The sequence below is a fragment of the Ictidomys tridecemlineatus genome, chromosome 4 (assembly GCF_052094955.1).
Source record: "Ictidomys tridecemlineatus isolate mIctTri1 chromosome 4, mIctTri1.hap1, whole genome shotgun sequence".
Taxonomy (NCBI): domain Eukaryota; kingdom Metazoa; phylum Chordata; class Mammalia; order Rodentia; family Sciuridae; genus Ictidomys; species Ictidomys tridecemlineatus.
The window spans coordinates 148,928,374-148,947,938 of record NC_135480.1 but is presented as its reverse complement, the minus strand read 5'-3'; the positions used below and the strand labels follow the sequence as shown (position 1 = coordinate 148,947,938).

At 34.2% G+C, this 19,565-nt stretch overlaps 1 protein-coding gene across 4 annotated transcripts in view; it reads right to left on the bottom strand.

Annotated features, from left to right (window-relative positions):
• Positions 1–19,565, bottom strand: part of Ric1 (RIC1 partner of RAB6A GEF complex) — a 114,545-nt gene that overhangs the window by 81,506 nt on the left and 13,474 nt on the right. For all 4 annotated transcript variants that reach the window (XM_013359852.4, XM_078047613.1, XM_005327959.5 and 1 more), the window contains one exon: positions 1,190–1,297. In XM_013359852.4, coding sequence (XP_013215306.1) covers positions 1,190–1,297 — 108 coding nt within the window. Of the gene's footprint in view, positions 1–1,189; positions 1,298–19,565 lie in introns of those variants that run through there.

Sequence of the window (19,565 nt, the reverse complement as noted above, 5' to 3'; positions counted from 1 at the left end):
AGAAGAGTAAAGCATTGAGAGCCTCACATATGATTGCTGTCCACACTATTCAACTCAATCTGCTATCATAGTTCAAAGAAGCCACAGACAATACATAAATATATGAGCATTTCTGTGCTTCAATAAAACTTTATTTATGGACACCGAAATTAAAATATCATATAATTTTCAAGTATAAAATTGATTTATTTTGATCATTTAAATAGGTAATAACTATTCTTAGTTGATGGACTACACACAAACAGGCAGCAGGATAGATTTAGCAATATGTGGTGGTTGTCTGCCAACTCCTGCTATAAGCAATACAGAACTACTTAATATTTTTGTCTATTTGGGGCATTTTCTGATAATTAATATAGTCAGCGTAATGTAGCACAGACTAGAAAAAGACTGAAAACAGAGAGAGAGAGATTAGTCTAGTCATAGTCTAGTACATAAAATCTGCGTTCCTAAGTTTATATCTTATTTCTCTGGTATACACTATCTGTATAATCTTGGATAGAACTTATTAGTTTTTCATAGTCTAGTCTCAAATTACTCATTTATTATAAAGGATACCAGTACATACTTCAAAGCATTGACCTAAAGATTAAATGAGATGATCCATGTAAACTTATTACAATATAGTACTTACATAGACTCAGTAAATGTTAACCATACATATTATTACTATGAAAAATTAGATGATAATCACATCCCTAAAGATGATACTGAAAAAATAAAAATTGAAAAGATAAAATGAAGCACTTCTAGGCACATCTAATGGAAATGCAGAAATAGATTCCAATAGATATGAGAAACAAAGCTTATTATTTTATAGGATATCCTCCAAAACTGGAAGGCAGATCTTAAAACATAAATTCAGAAGTACCATGTAAATATGGACAAATCTTTTAAAAGCTGGATTAGATGTCAAGGACAAAACAGGAAAGTAAGATGATTACATAGAAAAGGATACAGGTGCTATATTTAAGAATGACAGGAAGTGGTAAAGTCAACAAAGATATAGTAGGTGGAAGAATAGAGAACACAGTAGCAGTATAGAAGAATCAATACAGCAATTCCTATTATGAAAAGATAAATACTTAGATGTGTGAAAAATTGAAAGAAGTCATTTAAGACAATCAAGTGTAGATGCAATATAATGATTTTATAAGAAAACACTATTTAAGTTAAAAAATCTACTTACTGACACAGCTATCATGGTACTATCTGGTCTCCATTCAGCTTGTCTGTAGGATCCGAACTGAGTAGATGATTTTGTAGGTTCCTTGTAGGTTACAATTAACACACTAGGCTGGAAGAAAATAGTTGTATTTTTATTAATCTCATAAAACATACACAAACAAAATAACAGAACACTGTGAAGTATTTGAGAAATAAACAATCTAATATTAAACTATCAGCTTTCAACATTCTAAGTAAATCAACCAAAAAGAAAAATAATGTGTTAGGCCTCTATTTTTTAAAGAAAAGGAATCAATAATAAATAAAATTACATTACAAAACAGAAAAAAAAAAAACCTGCCCAGATATGTTCACAGGTGAATTCAACAAAATATTTAAAGAAGAAATTATACTGGTTTTCTACAAGGTCTTTCAGAAAATAGAAACGGGGGAAAATACCTCCTAACACATTCTGTGAGGCCACTGTTATCCTAATAATAAAACCACAAAAAGACATTACATGAAAAGTAAACTACACACCAAAATCCCTTAGGAATATAGATTATACATAAACTCTTAAAAAATATTAACAAACCAAATTCAATAATTTATAAAAAGAATTATGTACCATGACCAAGTGGGCTAGATCCCAGGCACACAAGCCTGGCCAAACATTAGAAAATAAATTAATAAATCACATCAACAGGCTAAAGAAGTAAAACTCACGATTATAACAATAAATGTAGAAAAAGCATTTAACATATCTAACACTCATTTATGATAAAAACAAACAAACAAAAACCTTTCACCAAACTAGGAATAGGTGGGAACTTCCTCAATCTGAACACCTACCAAAAATCCACACCTAATATTATACTTTGTAGTAAGATATTCCAAGCTTTTCCACCAAGAACAGGAACAAAGGCAATGATGTTCCTTCTATCCACTGCTTTTCAACATAATAGCACAAGTCCTAGCTAATTTAATAAGACAAGAAAATAAAATAAAACATATACATACTGGGAAGGAAGAAATAAAATTATCTTTACTCATAAGATAATATGATCATTTATGTAGAAATTCCAAAAGAACATCAAAACCTCTTGAAATGATATGCAATGATAGCAAAGTTGCAGAATACAAAGATAATATAAAAAAGCCAATCACTTTCATATATTCCAGCAAAGAAAAAGTGGAATTTGTAATAAAAAAATATTTTTCCCATTATATTAGCTTTTTAAAAATGAAATATTCAGTGTATAAATCTAACAGACTTTATATAACATTTACATGAGGAATATCATAAGACTCTGAGAACTAAATAAAAGATATCCTACTTTAATGAACAAAAGAGTCAATACTACTAACATGTCAGTTCTTCCCAATTTGATCTATGGATTAAATGTAATCTCAGTCAAAATCCCAGCAAGTTATTTTGTAGACATCAATAAATGCACTCTAAATTTTATATGAAAAGGCAATAGATGAAGAAGAGCCAACTCAATACTGAATAAGAACATGTTGGAGAACATGATATTATTACCTAACTTCAAAACTTACTGGTTAAAAAAGAAACAAATCAATCAAAGAAAAAGAACAGAGTCTAGGAATAGACCCATACAAATACACTCAACTGATCTTTGACAAAGAAGCAAAGGCTATATAAGAAAAGATAGTCTTGTCAACAAATAGTGCTAGAATTAATGAACATCAACATTTATGAAAATAAATCTAGATGTACAGCTTACACCCTTCATAAAAATTAATTTAAAGTAAATCTGACCTAAATGTAAAATATAAAACCCCTGGAAGATAACAGTAGAAAAATCTAAACAGCTTTAGGTATGGCAAAGGCTTTTTGTAAATGACACCAAAAGCACAATGTTGAAAGAAATGATTGATAAACTCGACTTTAAAGCAAAAAGTATTACCTAAATAAAACATCCTTAACTAATAATCTGCACTATAAAAGTGGAAAAGAATCTAGAGGGCTGGGGTTGTGGCTCAATGGTAGAGTGCTTGATTAGCACATGTGAGGCACTGGGTTCGATCCTCAGCATCACATAAAAAAAATCAATAAATAAAATAAAGGTATAAAAAGTTATATAAATCTTTATATATGTGTAAAGAATCTAGAAAAGGAAATTCAAAAGCTGTTTTTTTAGAAGTGGCTTCAGGCAATGCCAGAGAAACTTGGTTGAACTAACCCTCCTGGAGATAAGGACAAGAATCTAGAAAATGAAGTATTTCAAGGCATTGGAAATCAACCTAAAATAGGCAAAAACTGGAAGGTAGCTATCCTGAAAGACATGACATGCCACAGGTAAAATTTGTAAATCTGGCAAGCACAATGGCACATGCCTGTAATCCCAGGGACTCAGGAGGCTGAGGCAGAAGGATCCCAAGTGAAAAGTCAGCTTTAGCAACTTAGGGAGGCCCTAAGAAGGTTAGTGAGGCAACCATTATCCTGATACCAAAACCAGAAAAAGACATTACATGAAAAGTAAACTACGTATCAAAATCCTTCAGGAATATAGTTACATAAACTCTCAAAAACTATTAACAGGGCTGGGACTGTAGCTCAGTGGCAGAGCACTTGCCTAGCATGAGTGAGGCAGTGGGTTCAATCCTCAGCACCACATAAAAATAAACAAATAAAATAAAGGCATTCTGTCCATCGACAACTACAAATTTTTTTTTAAATATTAGCAAATCAAATTCAACAATGTATAAAAAGAATTATGCACCATGACCAAGTGGTGGGGAATATAACTCAGTGAATAAGCGCCCATGGGTTCAATCTGTGTTACCAATATATACATATATAAACATATTATATATATTTTATAAATATTGTTTTTTGCTAAATTTGCAACCCAATCTGTATCTGATTCAGAGGTAAAAATGTGACAGATTTACTTACTTGAGGCAAAAAACAGAAAATAAAGCTCAGACCTGCTACTCTTGCTGGAAAGCTATGGAGGAAATTCTAAAAGAACGAGTGCCTCAGGGAAGATCAATCTCAAAAATCACACTTAAACTACTCTAAACTACATGGGAAAGACTTTCCCCTTCATGGGAAAGACTAAACTGCATCTGATGAAAAAGCAACAGGTGGCAGTTGAGAAAAATGAAGGAAGATACTAGATATTGCCTACCATAAGAGAAATAGATAATTGAATTGAGATAAAAGTTACAGCCTGGATGAACATAACACTCTTTGGAGGAACATAACAAAATCTGGTTTCTATAATTTATAGAGAATGTCAAGAATTAATAAGCATGTGAAGGAGCAAAAAAGGATAACTCATATTTAAAAGAAAAAAACTGTTAAGAGAAACTGATAGAGAGGTATGGCCCAGAAGCTGAACTTATATCATAAATTTTAAAATGAAGGTATTATAAACATGTTCAAGGAAAAATATACATAATGAGTGAAGACAAAGGGAGAAATCTCAAAACGGAAAAAGAAACCATACAAAAGAAATTGGCTCTCCCTCCTCATCTGCTCCTCCCCTCATAAACAACATACCTTCCCCCATAAGAACCTAATGGAAATTCTAGAGCTGAAAAACATACACAGGGAAACTCACAATTTTATGAATTATATGGACTGAATCTGTAATAAAATTAGTAGGAATTATCTGATCTGAAAATCACAGAGAAAAAAAAGACTAGATTAAAGTAAGCATTAATAAAAGGAGTCCAAGAAGAAAAATGAGAGTGGGGCAGAAATATGATTTTTCAGATCCTCAAGAACAGAGTACCAGAAATGATTAATATGGGTGAACAGAAAAAACTGCATGTATCTTTTCTTTATCTCTTATTTCTTTAAAGGCCATGATTATTTAAAGCAAAAATTATAATAGTATTATAGGATTGATAAAAAATTGAAGAGATATAATTATATATATATATATATATGTACTACACATATACATACAAAAGAGAGGTAAATGGAACTATACTAATGCAAAGTTCCTATATTTGATGTTAAACAGTAAAAACGTTATTTCTAAATACAGGGTGATAATGAACTATACTATAATCACAACCATCACCACCTCTCTTCCCAAAGCAAAGAAGTACAGATTTAACAGCCAACCAAGAAACTTAAAGTAGAATTCTAAGATAATATTCTGGCAATCCAAAGTAATCGGGAATAATTAGAAAATAAATAGCAAATTGGTAGACTGTTATGGTTTGGATCTGAAAAGTCTCCCAGAGGCTCACATGTTGAAAATTTGGTCCATGGCTAGTAGTGTTATCGAGAGATGGTGGAAATGTTAGGATGTATGGACTAGCTGGAAGTAGTAATCCATTGGGGGCATGTCCTTGAAGGGTTTATTTGTCCCCAGTGCCTACTATCCTCCCTCTTTCCCACTGCTTCCTAGCCATCATGAGGTGAGCAGCTTTGCTTCACCATGTTCTCCCTGCCATGATGTTCTATCTCACCACTGGCCTAAAAGCAGCAGAGTCAGCTGACCATGTACTGAAACTTCTGAAACCATGAGCAAAAGCAAATCTTTCCTCCTTTTAAGTTGTTCATGTCAGTTATTTTGTCACAGCAACAGAAAGTTACAGTTAACCATAACAATATTTATGATAAATATAATTTAAAAAACTAAGACTCACCTATGTTATCTATAAGAAATGGCCTATGAATACAATAATACAAAAGGATCAAAAATAAAAGAATAGAAAAATATGTACCACGTAAACAGTAAACCATAAAAAGCTGGAATGATTAAACTCAGAAAAAATAGTGCTTAATTTAAGAAACATCATTACATATAAGGAAAATTTTCCTATTAAAATGGTAAATTCATTAGGAAGGCAAACAATTATACATGTCTATTAATAAAGTTTCAAAATATATAAAAGAATATAACATCATTAAAAGGAAAAAATATATACAATTATAATCAAGGACCCCTCTCCCAGTAATTTTATAAAATTGGAGAAGAATTACAATCATGTTCATTCATTCTTCTGTGTCAAAGGCCTGCAAACTTTCTGAAAAGAATCAAAGAGCAAACAATTCAGGCTCCGTGAGATACATACAGACTCTGCCACATATTCTTTTCTTTTCCTTCTTCAAATAATATAAAACTATTCTTTGCTTTCAGGCTATACAAAAACAGGCTACCAAAGCCACAGCTTGTCAACCCTTCACTATTCTGTCATTCATTCCCTCATTATTACTCCCTGCTAAGATTCCTTCTCTCTGCTGCCCTAATGAACCAAATGTTTAGTTTTTTAGGACCTTCCTAGCTCAAGAAGAATATAAGATGTTCTTACTCATTTAAATCCTGACATCACTTATGGTTTTCACTAATTAAGATCAGATTTGTTACAGGTTCATAGTCTTTCACTTTTGCCACTTTTAAAGAGTACAGTTCTGGCAAATTTTTTTTTTTTTTTAAAGAATGCCCCTCAGCCCATGCAAATATCCCATTTTCCCTATAAATTCACAGACATTAATTTTAGAATTCATTAATAGATCTTCTCTGTAGCAATTATTATACTTCAGGCTGACTCCTGGGTCCCTTAGGCATACCCTCATTTTCTAAGGTTCTGGCACCATAATGTGCTCTAAGGTCATCTTGTACTTTCCCTGCCTTAGCCCTTCAGTCAGCCATTTTTTCAGGGAGTCCTCTTTTGAACCTAGAGGTACTCTAACTCTGAGCTATACCTCCAGCCCTTCATATTTTTTATTTTGAGATGCCCACGTTGCCATCCTCCTGCCTCAGCCACCCAAGTCATTGGGATTGTAGGTATACACCACTGTGCCCAGTTTCCTGTTTCTTTTTATTAAATACTTGTTAGAAATGAGATCTGAAGCCAGGCACAGTGTTTACATCTATAATCACAGCAACTCAGGAGGCTGAGGCAGGAGGATTGTAAGTTTGAGATCAGCCTCAGCAACTTAGCAAGGCCCTAAGTAACTTAGTGAGATCCTGTCTCAAAATTCCAATAATAATAAATAAAAAGGATTGGAGATGTAGCACAGTGGTGAAAATATTCCAATGCATGATCTATTAATTTTTCTATATGCAAACATATTATTCATGTGTATGTATGTATATATATATATATGTATGTGTATATGTATGTGTGTATATCTCACAGGAATTCCTACTATCATCTCTGACTATAATCCAGAATATTTAGCATTCATTCTAGAATGTCCCCTTGATTATTTGTAGTTTCTGGCAGTGAAAACCCTGCTCTAATTTCACAAAATTTATTTATTTTGTTCAAGACTAGTATATACATCAAGTAGTTTTGAATGGCTAACTGCATCCCTGTGGGAAATCTGCCTACTAGAATGTGGTGTTTGTGTATTTCTTTTATTTTAGCTTTACAATAAACAGTTGAAATACTGTTTTCCATGTTTCACAGGTCATCCTTTAAAGGCTTTTTGTTAATCTCTGCAAGTGAAATATATAAGTTTCTAAGAAGCCATCAAGTAAAGGTTAAAAATAAGTACTTTGGGTGTCATTGGCATTAGATGAAAATAAGAACTTAGTTTGGGACAGAAATCAGGATTTATTGTAACTATCTAGAAAAGAACTTGACTCTGCAACAGAAGTTAATGACAAAGCAGCTTTTAAAAAGGATGTACTTAAAGCCAGGCATGGTGGCCCCAGCCTGTAATCTCAGTGATTTGGGAGGATGAAGCAGGAAGATCACAAGTTCAAAGCCAGTTTTAGCAACTCAGCAAGGCCCCAAGCAACTCATCGAGACCCTGTTTCATTTTTTTTAAAAAGAAATTTTAAAAAAGGGTGGGGGCTTAGTTTAATCCCCAGTACCTCCCCTCCCAAAAAAAGTACTTATAAGACTTATACTTCCTGGCTAGACCCTTAATAAAGCCAGGGTGATCAAGAATGTGTGGTGTTGGCAATCAAGGGAGACAAACAGAACAATGAAACAGAATAGTTTAAAAAATAGAAAAATCAATAGAAAGATGCAAAGCTAATTCAATGGTCATAAGAGCATCTATTCTGGCTGGGGATGTGGCTCAAGCGGTAGCATGCTCGCCTGGCATGCGCGCAACCCGGGTTCGATCCTCAGCACCACATACCAACAAAGATGTTGTGTCCGCCGAGAACTAAAAAAAATAAATATTAAAAATTCTCTCTCTCTCTCTCCTCTCTCACTCTCTCTTTAAAAAAAAAATAAGAGCATCTTTTCAACAAATGGTGCTGGAACAATAAGACATCTATATACTATATTTTGTAACAATTAATATATAGATATATTTAAATATATTTCACGTAATGTATTTTCTAAAAATGAACTTCAATCCATACTTTGTTCTATGCACCTATCAATTTATAGATTATTATAGATTTATATGTAAAACCTAATCCATAGGAATTCAGAAATACAGGTGAAAATTCTCTGTGGCCTTGGGTTAGGCAAAGATTTCTTACATAAGACACAAAAGACCTGGTTCAAAAGTGAGAATTGACAAAATGGTCTTCATAAAAAATACTTCTCCTGCTGGGCAACATGGCACATGCCTGTAATCCCAGAGATCAGCAGGCTGAGGCAGGAGAATGTGAGTTCAAAGCCAGCCTCAGCAACTTAAGGAGGTACTTAGCAACTCAGCAAGATCCCATCTCTAAATGAAATATAAAAAAGAACTGGGAGGTGGCGCAGTGGTTAGCACTTCTGCATTTAATCCTCAGTACCACAACAAACAAAACTTCTCCTCAAAACATATTATTGACAGAGATATGTCACAGACTGGAAAAAATATTTGCAAACCACATATTTATATCAAGGACTTGTACCCAGAATATATAAAAGACTCTTATAAAAAAAATAAATATTTTTTTTTAGTTGTAGTTGGACCCAATAACTTTATTTCATTCATTTATTTTTATGTGGTGCTAGGATCGAACCCAGGGCCTCGAACGTGCTAGGTTAAGCTACAACCCAAGCCCAAAAGACTCTTAAAACACAAAAATAAAATAAAAAATCTAATTAAAAAATAGAGGTAAAAGATTTAAACAAAATAATTACAGTATCAGATTCTGCCCAGGTAGAATAAATATCTATGTAGCCATATTGACATAAGTAAATGAATAAATTATCTATGAAGCCATATTGATATAACTAATGGAATAACTGAAAGAGAAGGGACAGCATATCCTCACATTAGAATTCTAATTAGTAAACGTAGTAGGAAAGAGGAAGGCGAGAATCATAATTAGGTGGCCACCACATATTATTAATAGTTGCAGTCATGATCCAGTGATGCTAAAATTAATAAGAAAAAGTTCCAGGAAGCCAGGCATTGGCATTAACTTCAAGGTTAGCCTGGGCAACTTAGTGAGATCCTATCTCAAAAAAAAAAAAAAAACAGCTGGGGATGAGGCTCAGTGGTAGAGAGTCTCGCTGGGTTCAATGGAAAGAAGGGAGGGAGGGGAGGGGAAAGAAAAGGAAGAGAGGGGAAAGAAAAGGAAAAGGAAAGGAAGGGGTTTCAGAAAGGAAAGAAAAGTAAAGGAAGGGTTTCCAAGGAAAAAAGGAAAGGAAGGAAGGAATGAAGGTGTTCCAGGAGAAATAAGATTTGCCTATTATCTCCCCTCAAGTTACTTTTTCAAAAATTTTAACTACAAAAGGAAAGACAGTAACTTCACAGTAGAGAAATCTGGCAGACACCAACTTAACCAAGTGATCAAGGTAAACATCACCTACCAGTAAGAATATCATAAGCTCTGAGAAGGAACAACATTTTTGTGGTCTTCTTGTCAACAATTACATAAACTCAGTCCATTCAAGAGAAAATCAAACAGACCCAAGATGACAAACATTCTATAAAATAATCAGTACTCTTCAAAAAGGGTCAAAATGATAAAAAGGAGAATAAGAGAAACAAGGGCTGAAAGAAAAAGAAGAAATAACTAAATGCAATGTGAGATCATGGATAGAATTCTAAAATATAAAAAGAATAATCAATTTGAAAAATTAGGGGAAATTTCAATCAGATCTATGGTTTAGTTAATAATAGTATACCAATGTTTATGTTTTGTTAAGTGAAAGATGCACCAAAAAACAAGTATACAAAAACAAGTATAAAACAAGTATATGATTCCATTTAAATAAAAATTCAATAAAATGCAAACTGATTTATATAGAGAAAAAGCTAGCAGAGGAGTGACTACCTGGGGGAAGGAGGGTAGTAAGAAACAACTACAAAGGGGCATGAGGAAACATTTAGGGGTAATACTCACAATTATGATAATGGGAATGGTTTGATATATGTATACATGTCAAAACTGTTAAAATTTATACTGGAAACATGCACAGCTTATGTCAATTATATCTCAAGAAAGCTATTAAAAGTTAAAAACAAGATATTATGGATGGCCTTTTGGAAAACTGAATACAGAAGAAAACACTGCTTCGGAGACAAATTTAGAATCTACTATAAAAGTCTAGAAAAGAAACCTGAACTAGTACATAAGGAGGAGAGGGCAGCAAGGAGAAGATGGAAATTTTAAAAAAGAAGATATAATTTGTGTATTAACTTCAATAAATATATATGATACAATCAGTAGTACATTTATTATTTTTTTATTTTACTTTTTTGTTGTGTGTGTGTGTGTGTGTGTGATTTTCAACTTCCCGATTCTTTGACCTGATAATTTTGAAAGCTTTTATTTCTTTAAATAGTAGACCAAGGAGAGATTAGTAATAAAAGGGTTTTTTAAAAACTGACCTTTCTTATAATTGGCATTAATGATAAGCTGTCTAATAAACATAAAACTAGTCTGGTACTGAGTGACAATATTTAATCACTTATTTAAAAATCATAATATGTTTTACTATTTACTAACTTTTCATTTCTTATTGTTTCAATATTTAAATGTTATAATTTTTTTTATTTTTAAAAATGAGTAACTTAGGCTAGGTATGGTAGCACATGCCTGTAATTCCTGCAGCTTGGGAGACTGAGGCAGAAGGATCGAGAGTTCAAAGACAGGGCTGGGGTTGTGGCTCAGAGATGGAGCGCTTGCCTAACATGCCTGAGGCACTGGGTTCAATTTTCAGCACCACATAAAAAATAAATAAAGGTATTGTGTCCACCTACAACTAAAAAAAAAAAAAAAAGAGTTCAAAGATAGCTTCAGCAACTTAGCAACTAAGGGGATCCTGTCTCTAAATAAAATACAAAAAAGGGCTGGGGATGTGGCTCAGTGGTTAAGTGCCCTGAGTTCAATCCCTTGTACCAAAAAAAAAAAAAGAGTAAATTAGTTTGGTGAATCAGAAGCACACCAAATCTGAGGTTTTTACTCTATACACCCATTCTGAAACAAACAGAATAATATACAATAATGTGAGTTTCTAAGACTACTAAATCTTGATGTAAAGCAGATAACTAGTATTCTTTAGTATCTCTTCCTAAGTGACTTGCATTTTTGCCCAGATTTTAATGAGCACTATTTTTGACCCTCTAAATAGTAAGAATCAACATGTTTAAAGCCTCTAATTGTTGATTCCATTAAAAAAAAAAAAAAAAAACCTTTTCTCGGAAGCAATTTTACCCTCTACAACACTCTGTTTCTAAATACATGTGTATGTAAAGTCTGCTAAAGTTATTTTAAAATGCAGTTTCTTTCAATAAGAAACATAATTTTGCAACATAAAAATATATTCCATCAAGTATTCACAAATCCTTTTGTAAAGTTTCATGCTATTAAAACATGCCTACTCAGATCCACCAACATGGCACCGGGAAGAGGAAGGTTCTTAATAAAGGTACTATGAAAGAATGTAAGACAGGAAAATAATTAAATATTTTTACTGTGGCTTGTGTCCTGGATCTGGAGCCCAGGTGTCTATGCTATGCAGAATCTGAAAACAAACCACAGGGAGAACTCTTGAGAACCCTGAGAGCCAGGATATGCACATATATGAAGACAGGAATTGATGTGGACATACTTTATATACAAACAGAGGATTTTGTCATGTAAAGCCCTGTCTTAAACTCACTTTGGGGGCCCTTTTACCACCTGTTCTGGACTGCAGAGCAGAGACCCACTTCACTCATTCTGTACAATGAATTGACTTTTGTCAATCTTTGCAAACAATGGTTGGAAGAACAAGCATATTGGAGGGTCTTTCATATCCTATAATATGGTTGTCAGACCCTGTGGGTTAAAGGGTAGTTACTTGCTATGTTTGAAACATCTTCCCTATGAGAAGGGCTTATCTATATTTTTTGTTTTGGAAGCCCCATAAACACAGAAGAGAAGAAGAGAAGCATTTATGGTCACGAACAAAGGAATGCCAGAAGCCATTAGATTTGATAAAATACAAAAAAATAAAATCTTCTCTTAGAGCTTTTAGAGGTAAAAAGTTTATTTCTGTTTTGTGTAAGAAAACTAAAATTTCTCTTTGGCATGGCAATATTTTGATGTTTTAAACTTGCTTGCAATTTCTACCTGTGTTTTGAATTCACCTATGCCTGGCTATCCCTTACCAGATAACAACCCTCTCTAAATCCTTACTGGTGCCTCATAAATTCTGACTCCTGCTGACCAAATAACAATTCTCTCTAAATCTCGGTGGCAGCTCATAAATTCTAATGTCTGGAGCTGAATTTATTTTCTACCTTGAAATGTTAACCATGTAGATCCTTAACCTGCTATTTGCCTTTGTATTATGATTGTCAAAATCTTGTTAGCTGTATGTACCTTAGACACCTATGTCCTTTGTAACTTTTTGTGCTGTAAAAACTTTTTCCTGAAGATCAGGGGGATGATCTCTAGCATGGAATCTTGTAAGAGACAGTCCTGGCCAGCTTTTGTGTACACAATACAATCTTAATTTAAAATTTGAAAAAAAAAAAGCAAAAAACATTCTTACTAATTTTGTTACACCAACTAATATTTTGAGTTCTATATTCTTTGATTATCCATAAAAAATATGAAAGGAAATACCTATCTGTAAATACCAGTAATACACCACTTTCATCAATGTAGTTCTTTCCATAGACTCAGATACTATAAAGTTTTTTGACAAAATATTTGATATAAACATATGTAGTATACAAATGATAAATAATGAACACCTACAAACCCACCAGTCAGATTAAGAAATGACTCACTATTCACAACTCTAAAAGTTCCCTGAGTGCTCTTAAATATATGTACCTGTAGCTATCCGAGAACTAACCCACTATTTTCAATTCTGAAATTATATACATATGCTTCTATAATTTACTTACTATTCTGTTGATATGTATTATGAAAGAAATTTACAAATTAAATTTTCTTTTTCTTCTTTTTCTTGGGCGGGGGAGGGGTGTGGAGGGGAGTACCAGGGATTGAACTCAGGGACACTCAACCACTGAGTCACATCCCCAGCCCTATTTTGTATTTTATTTAGAGACAGGGTCTCACTGAGTTGCATAGTGCCTTGCCATTGCTGAAGCTGGCTTTGAACTCCCAATCTTCCCAAGCTGCTGGAATTACAGGCATGTGCCACCATGCTCAGCTACAAAGTAAATTTTCTAATAAAGAAAATTAATTTCTAAATGAGTAATGTTGTGGTTGGGGTCTCCAATCATACGTGGTCCAATTCAATGTACTGTATAAACTGTAAAACGGGATGAATACAAATGACACTACAGTTATTCATGATATTTACATGCCTACTAGTATTTTTTGATAATGTTTTAAGATTTAAGGTTATGGCTGTATTTGGAGAATATCTGCAAAAGAGATTCAGCTTGATCTTTTAAATCTTAATAACAAACTTCATTTTCAAAATTAGTTCACTCAAGGGCTGGGGATGTAGGTCAGTAAGAGGAGTTGCCCGGCATGCCTAAGGCACTCAGTTCAATCTCTAGCACTCCCCTCCCCCCCAAAAAAAAAAGTTCACTCAAGATTATGTAACTGTTGAGTATGTTCTCTGTAGAAGTTTTCTAGGCCTGCTGTTCAAGTACCAAAAACTGAGTGGCTTACATCAAAAATTTGCATTCTCTCAACATCTGGAGGCTCAAACTCTGAAATCAAAGTGTCAGCAAAATCATGCTTCCTACAGTTCTAAAGGAGGATCCTTTCTTCCTTTTTAGTTTTTGGTGTTTACTGGCTATCCTTAGTGTTCCTCGCTTGAAAATGTATCACTCCCACCTCCTAGCTGTCACCACTGCAAGCACTAGGAATTTTCCTCTTCATTCCCAGACATTTGGCAGGCTACAAGGTCCACATACAAAACAACTGGCATACTCAGTCCCAAAAATCCTGATGGGGACTGAGCTTTGCTGCTTGGACTTGGAGAGGTGAGATGTGGTGAGCCAGTAGCTCAGAAATTTACCTCCAGTCCTGCTCTGCTTCCTTTATCTGAGAGATCTAATATATTCACATAGTCTTTCTTCTATGTATATGTGTGTTTATACCCAAATTTCCCCTTTTTACAAGGACATCAGTTATGTAGAATTAGGGCCCAGCCTAATGATGTCATTTTAACTTGATTTCCTGTGTAAACACCTTATTTCCAAATAAGGTCATATTTTGAAATAACAGGTTAGGATATCAATATTCTCTTTTAGGGAGTGATCATGATACTCATAACATTTTCTGTAAATGATCCATAATAACTGGGAACTGGGGTATTAAGAGCAAATAAAAACATCCTAGTGTGTATGTTAAACTGCATGTCTTTACTAACACTGTCCAATAAAACCTTACTGCAATAACAGAAATGTCTTACCTCTGTACACCCCAATGTAACAGATATGTCACATGTGACTACTGGACACTTGAGATGTGGCTAGTTCAAGTAAGAAAATATTTTTATTACCCACTTCAAAGAAACTCTGTATCCATTAGCAGTCACCCCCATTCCCTCCTTCTCCTGACCCACAGCAACTAATAATTTTTCTAATAATCTTGCTTTCTGACTATGAATTTGTCAATTCTGGACACTTTATATAAATAAAATTATAAAATATATGGCCTTTTGTGTCTGGCTTCTTTCATTTAGCATAATGTTTTAATGTTCTATCCATATTGTACCACACATCAATATTTAATTTCTTTTATGATTGAATAATATTCCCCTTTATAGATATACCATTTCGTGGCTATCCATTCACTTGTTCATGGACATTTGGGTTATTTCCACCTTTGGCTATTATTAATAGTGTACTATGAAAGTTCATGCACAAGTTTTTGTTTGAATACCTTCTATCAGTTCTTTAGGATATATACATAGGAATGGAATTGCTAGGCCGTATAACTCTATGTTTAACTTTTTGTAAAACTGTTTCCACGATACACAGGATTTCGACTTCTCCACATCTTTGTAAACCCTTGTTATTATCTTTTTTTTTTTTTTTTGGTAGCCATTCTAGTGAATGTGAAGTTTAGATTTACACATCTCTAAAAATGAATGCTATTGGAAATCTTTTATGTTTAATATAAACATATTGAACTACTTGTGTATCTTCTTTAAAGATGCCTATTCAAGTTAATTATCCATTTTAAAATTGGGTTAACCAACTTTTCAAGAGAGGTTATGTTCTAGTAACTGAATCTGTAAGTTGATTGCTGGACTTCTTTAAGATAATTTCTTCTACAAGAAAATTCCTTATATGTAGTGATTAGATTCCCTGGCCAGCTCACAAAAGTTTATTCATACCACAAACACCATTAGAGAATATAATATTAGGGTTAAGAATACAGACTAAAGATTGAATGCAAGGTTGAAGTACTGGACCTGACATTTGTTTACTAGCTTTTTGACTGGAAAAACTCTCTAGTTGTACAGGGCTGGGACCAAGGCAAACTACCATTTGCATGGAGGAAGGGGCAGCAGACTGACCTGAAGTGGGTACAGAGAATCTTCTGGAATGTTGAAAATGTTTTGAATCTTGATTGAAATAGTGGTTACATAAGTATATACACTTATGTAAACTTTACTTAAATCCAACACTTCACATATTACATAAAATTTACCTTGATATGCCTGGTGCCTGGGGTCAGACCAAACCAGAGGAACTAATCCTATACAAGTCTGTAAGATAGAAGCTTCAAAAGAACATTATATCAAGCTGGTGTTCTAAAGTTGTATGGTAATTTTAGGCTTAAGAGAAAAACATGTTGGAAATTCAATTATATCATTAGTGTTCTATAACTGGACTTGTTATCAATAAGATATGTAAAGTTCTATGTTACTTTTTACACTGAGATACAATTTATGTATTTAAGTTAATGAGAGCCTAATCTGTGTGAAGGTTTTATTGTAAAACACAAAAATACTTTACTACTTTTCTACAAAAGGTTAAAAGCTTTCAGCCTTTCTTTAATTCATGTTTTAGATGTGATATTATACTGTGTTAGCTAATGTTCATGTGAACTTGAGCAACAATTTATATAGGCTTTGTAAAATGATGTCTAAAACGCAAAGATCAGTTTCAGAACTACAGTACTTAAGATTTATGAAGAGCCCTGCCTTACCTGAGATAAGGCTCTATGTCCCATCTCACTACATGTGAGAATGACCATAAAAGAAGTAGGCCAGATTTCAGTTCATTTAAAGTTGTGTCCACAAGTCGGTTTTTGTCACGACTGCCAGGATCTCAAATAGGGGATATACTCCACCAAAATTCAAGGTAGCTATTATATGAACTGAATGTTTTTACTCTTGATAATTTTCTTTTGTAGTTTTCTTATAAATGGTTTAAAGATTGCCTGTTAATGTTTTGCAGAGGTACTGATTTAAGAACTCACAACCTGGGTTAATTTAAGATAAGGAGTTATCACCTACAGGATAAAGAGATAGACATTAAAGCCCAGTGCTCTTAATATAAGGCTGTTAACTTATTTTAAGTTTAAGATTAAGTTTTAAATTAGTTAAATTAAAAGGGCCAAGAAAACCAATATTTGGCTCTTGCCCTCTGAGTCAGTCTGAGTCAGGGAATAGGGGACTTCTCCAAAGAGCTTTACAACTCTAGGCCACATAACCTCCTGATCAGGGAGATTAATGAGACCAGTGGAGGACAGAAAGCCAATCAGTGCATTTGCTGTGAAGAGGAGGGTCATCAGAAAAGGAGACATCCCTGATGCTTCCAAGGGAAGCCACATGGTCAAGCAAGGCCTGGACTCATCCTAGCGCAAATGGCACCAGCAGAACTGAGAAGCTGCTGTGAAGTTCCCCAAGGACTCCCAGGGAAACTCAGCTGACTGTTAACAATAGATAGAAACAAAAGTCAGTTTGACTTGCTTCATCTTAAACACTTAGCAAAGACAGTCAAAGCCAAAACACAGCTGTTCCTGGACATTTTAAATAATAATAATAGTTAAATGTAACTTCCATAAATAAGTAAACTGGAGGCTACGAAAGAGATTCTCAGACAGAAATGCCTGATAACTATCAAAAGGAACTGCCAGAGTAGTTTTTAGTTTAAAGCCTTTATTTCTAACCAACGCAGGTAGGCTTAACGTTTGCTAGTATGGTTATCCAGCCCTAAGTAATAGAATTAAGATTTCTCCATTACACACAGAGGTCATACTATCAAAAGGATTTTGCAAGATCAGATGGCATTAAATTATTAGACTATATCTTAAGGGAAAGGACATCTGTAAACCTAAATGTTAATTGTTGTGTTTACATCCCTGACAATTCTGGAAATGTGACAAATATCCTTAAAGATTTACATGCTCAGATAGAAGCCATGTACTCAACACCTTTGTCATGGAAACAACATCTTAGCTCCTGGTTCTTGATACTTCCTGGTGGAAAACATTGTTAGTCTCTATCTTTGTCATCATGCTCATTGGCATATTCCTGTGCTATGGGATTTATTGCTGCATCAATATGGTTCTAGTATTAATGAATTCTTGTTTCTTTTATAGACCACCCATCACTCAAATGGCCCTCCAGCCTATTACTTCTCAATTGGACTTTTATCATGGACCACTCGATAGACCCGATTTTTAAAGGGGGACTGCAAACTGCTTGCCCCACACCATCCCTTTTCAGCCTGAAGAAGCCAGAAAGATCTTCTTTGCCTCTCTTCCTTACAGCAGTAAGGAGTTCCCAAATTAGAGAGGGGGAATGAAGCCAGATTTAAAGTTAGGTAGTCAGTGTAGTTAGATAAATCAGGGTCTAATACCGAGTGAAATCTAAAATGGAGGCCACGCTGAAAATGATTCCAGGAAACGCAGGACAACTTATGGTAATCAGACAGCAATATGCTCCACTGACAGGGATGGAAAATGAGACTCCCCAATAATTATGATTCATTACTTTTAAGTTTAAAAGTAGTCAGAAAAAGGAGTGGGGAATGAAAGGGTAAAGTTTCTAAGCTGCAAAGCCTGAGTTAAAATGTAAAGGACGAGGTATTGTAAAGTTTCTGAACTGCACACAGAACATGAAATTCCTGAGGCAGTTAAGACAATGCCCGGTACTGACCATTTAGTTGTTTAATAACCTAGGACCCTGTGCAGTTTGGCACATAGGCATTCAGGGCGCAAACCAATCAGTTTGAATGTACCCCCATTCTTAGGACTGACTTATCACTCCCGCCTGACCTATCCCCACCAATGAATATACTAATCATGTTTGGGAATTGTTGTTTGATTTTCCCGCGCCTCATGATGATTTGCTCTGATGTATGCAAAGTCCCTGCCCTCCCTAAAAAAGTATACTTAAGCACTGCTCAACCCCTGCTTGGGGCTCTTGGCCACTCTTCCTTATTGAGTGAGCCTGGAGCCCCAGCGCGCTGGATTGGATCCTCAATAAATCCCTTTTTGCTGTTTAAAAAAAAAAAAAAAATTTACCTAAATAAGATATGTCCCCCCACCAAAAAATAAGCCATTATTCAACTATACTGAATGCTATTTCTAAAGACAAGAAAGATTTCTAATATACTTTAGAGGATTTCTCAAAAAGATTTTCTGGTTAATTGTTGATGATCCATTACTTATTGCTTTCAAAACAGACACAAGGCACTTAGAATCAGTAATGCGCAGTTTCTTCTACTATCATTTACAGTAATGACAAGTAATTAACTTCATACTTCCAACATTTCTCGATCTTCAAAAGGCCCTTTCTTTAAGGGAAACAGCCAATGGCAACTGTGACTAATTTCTCAATGCAAACACTAATGCTCTTGGCATTAAACTGGATGATCAACTTCATTTATAAGAAGCAGCTTACCAATATCTTTGGTAACTTTTTTCTCTCCTACAAGAAATGAATAATTTTCAAAGAATATCTAAAGCTCATTTTCAACCTGTTTTATGTCTACCTTGCTGTTATTAAAATCAGGCTGTTTTCTCACCCACCTTGTTACACTATTCTTTATCCTATGAAATACTACTTATCCATTAACAAATACTTTTGAATATAAACTCCTTAAAATAAATTTATAC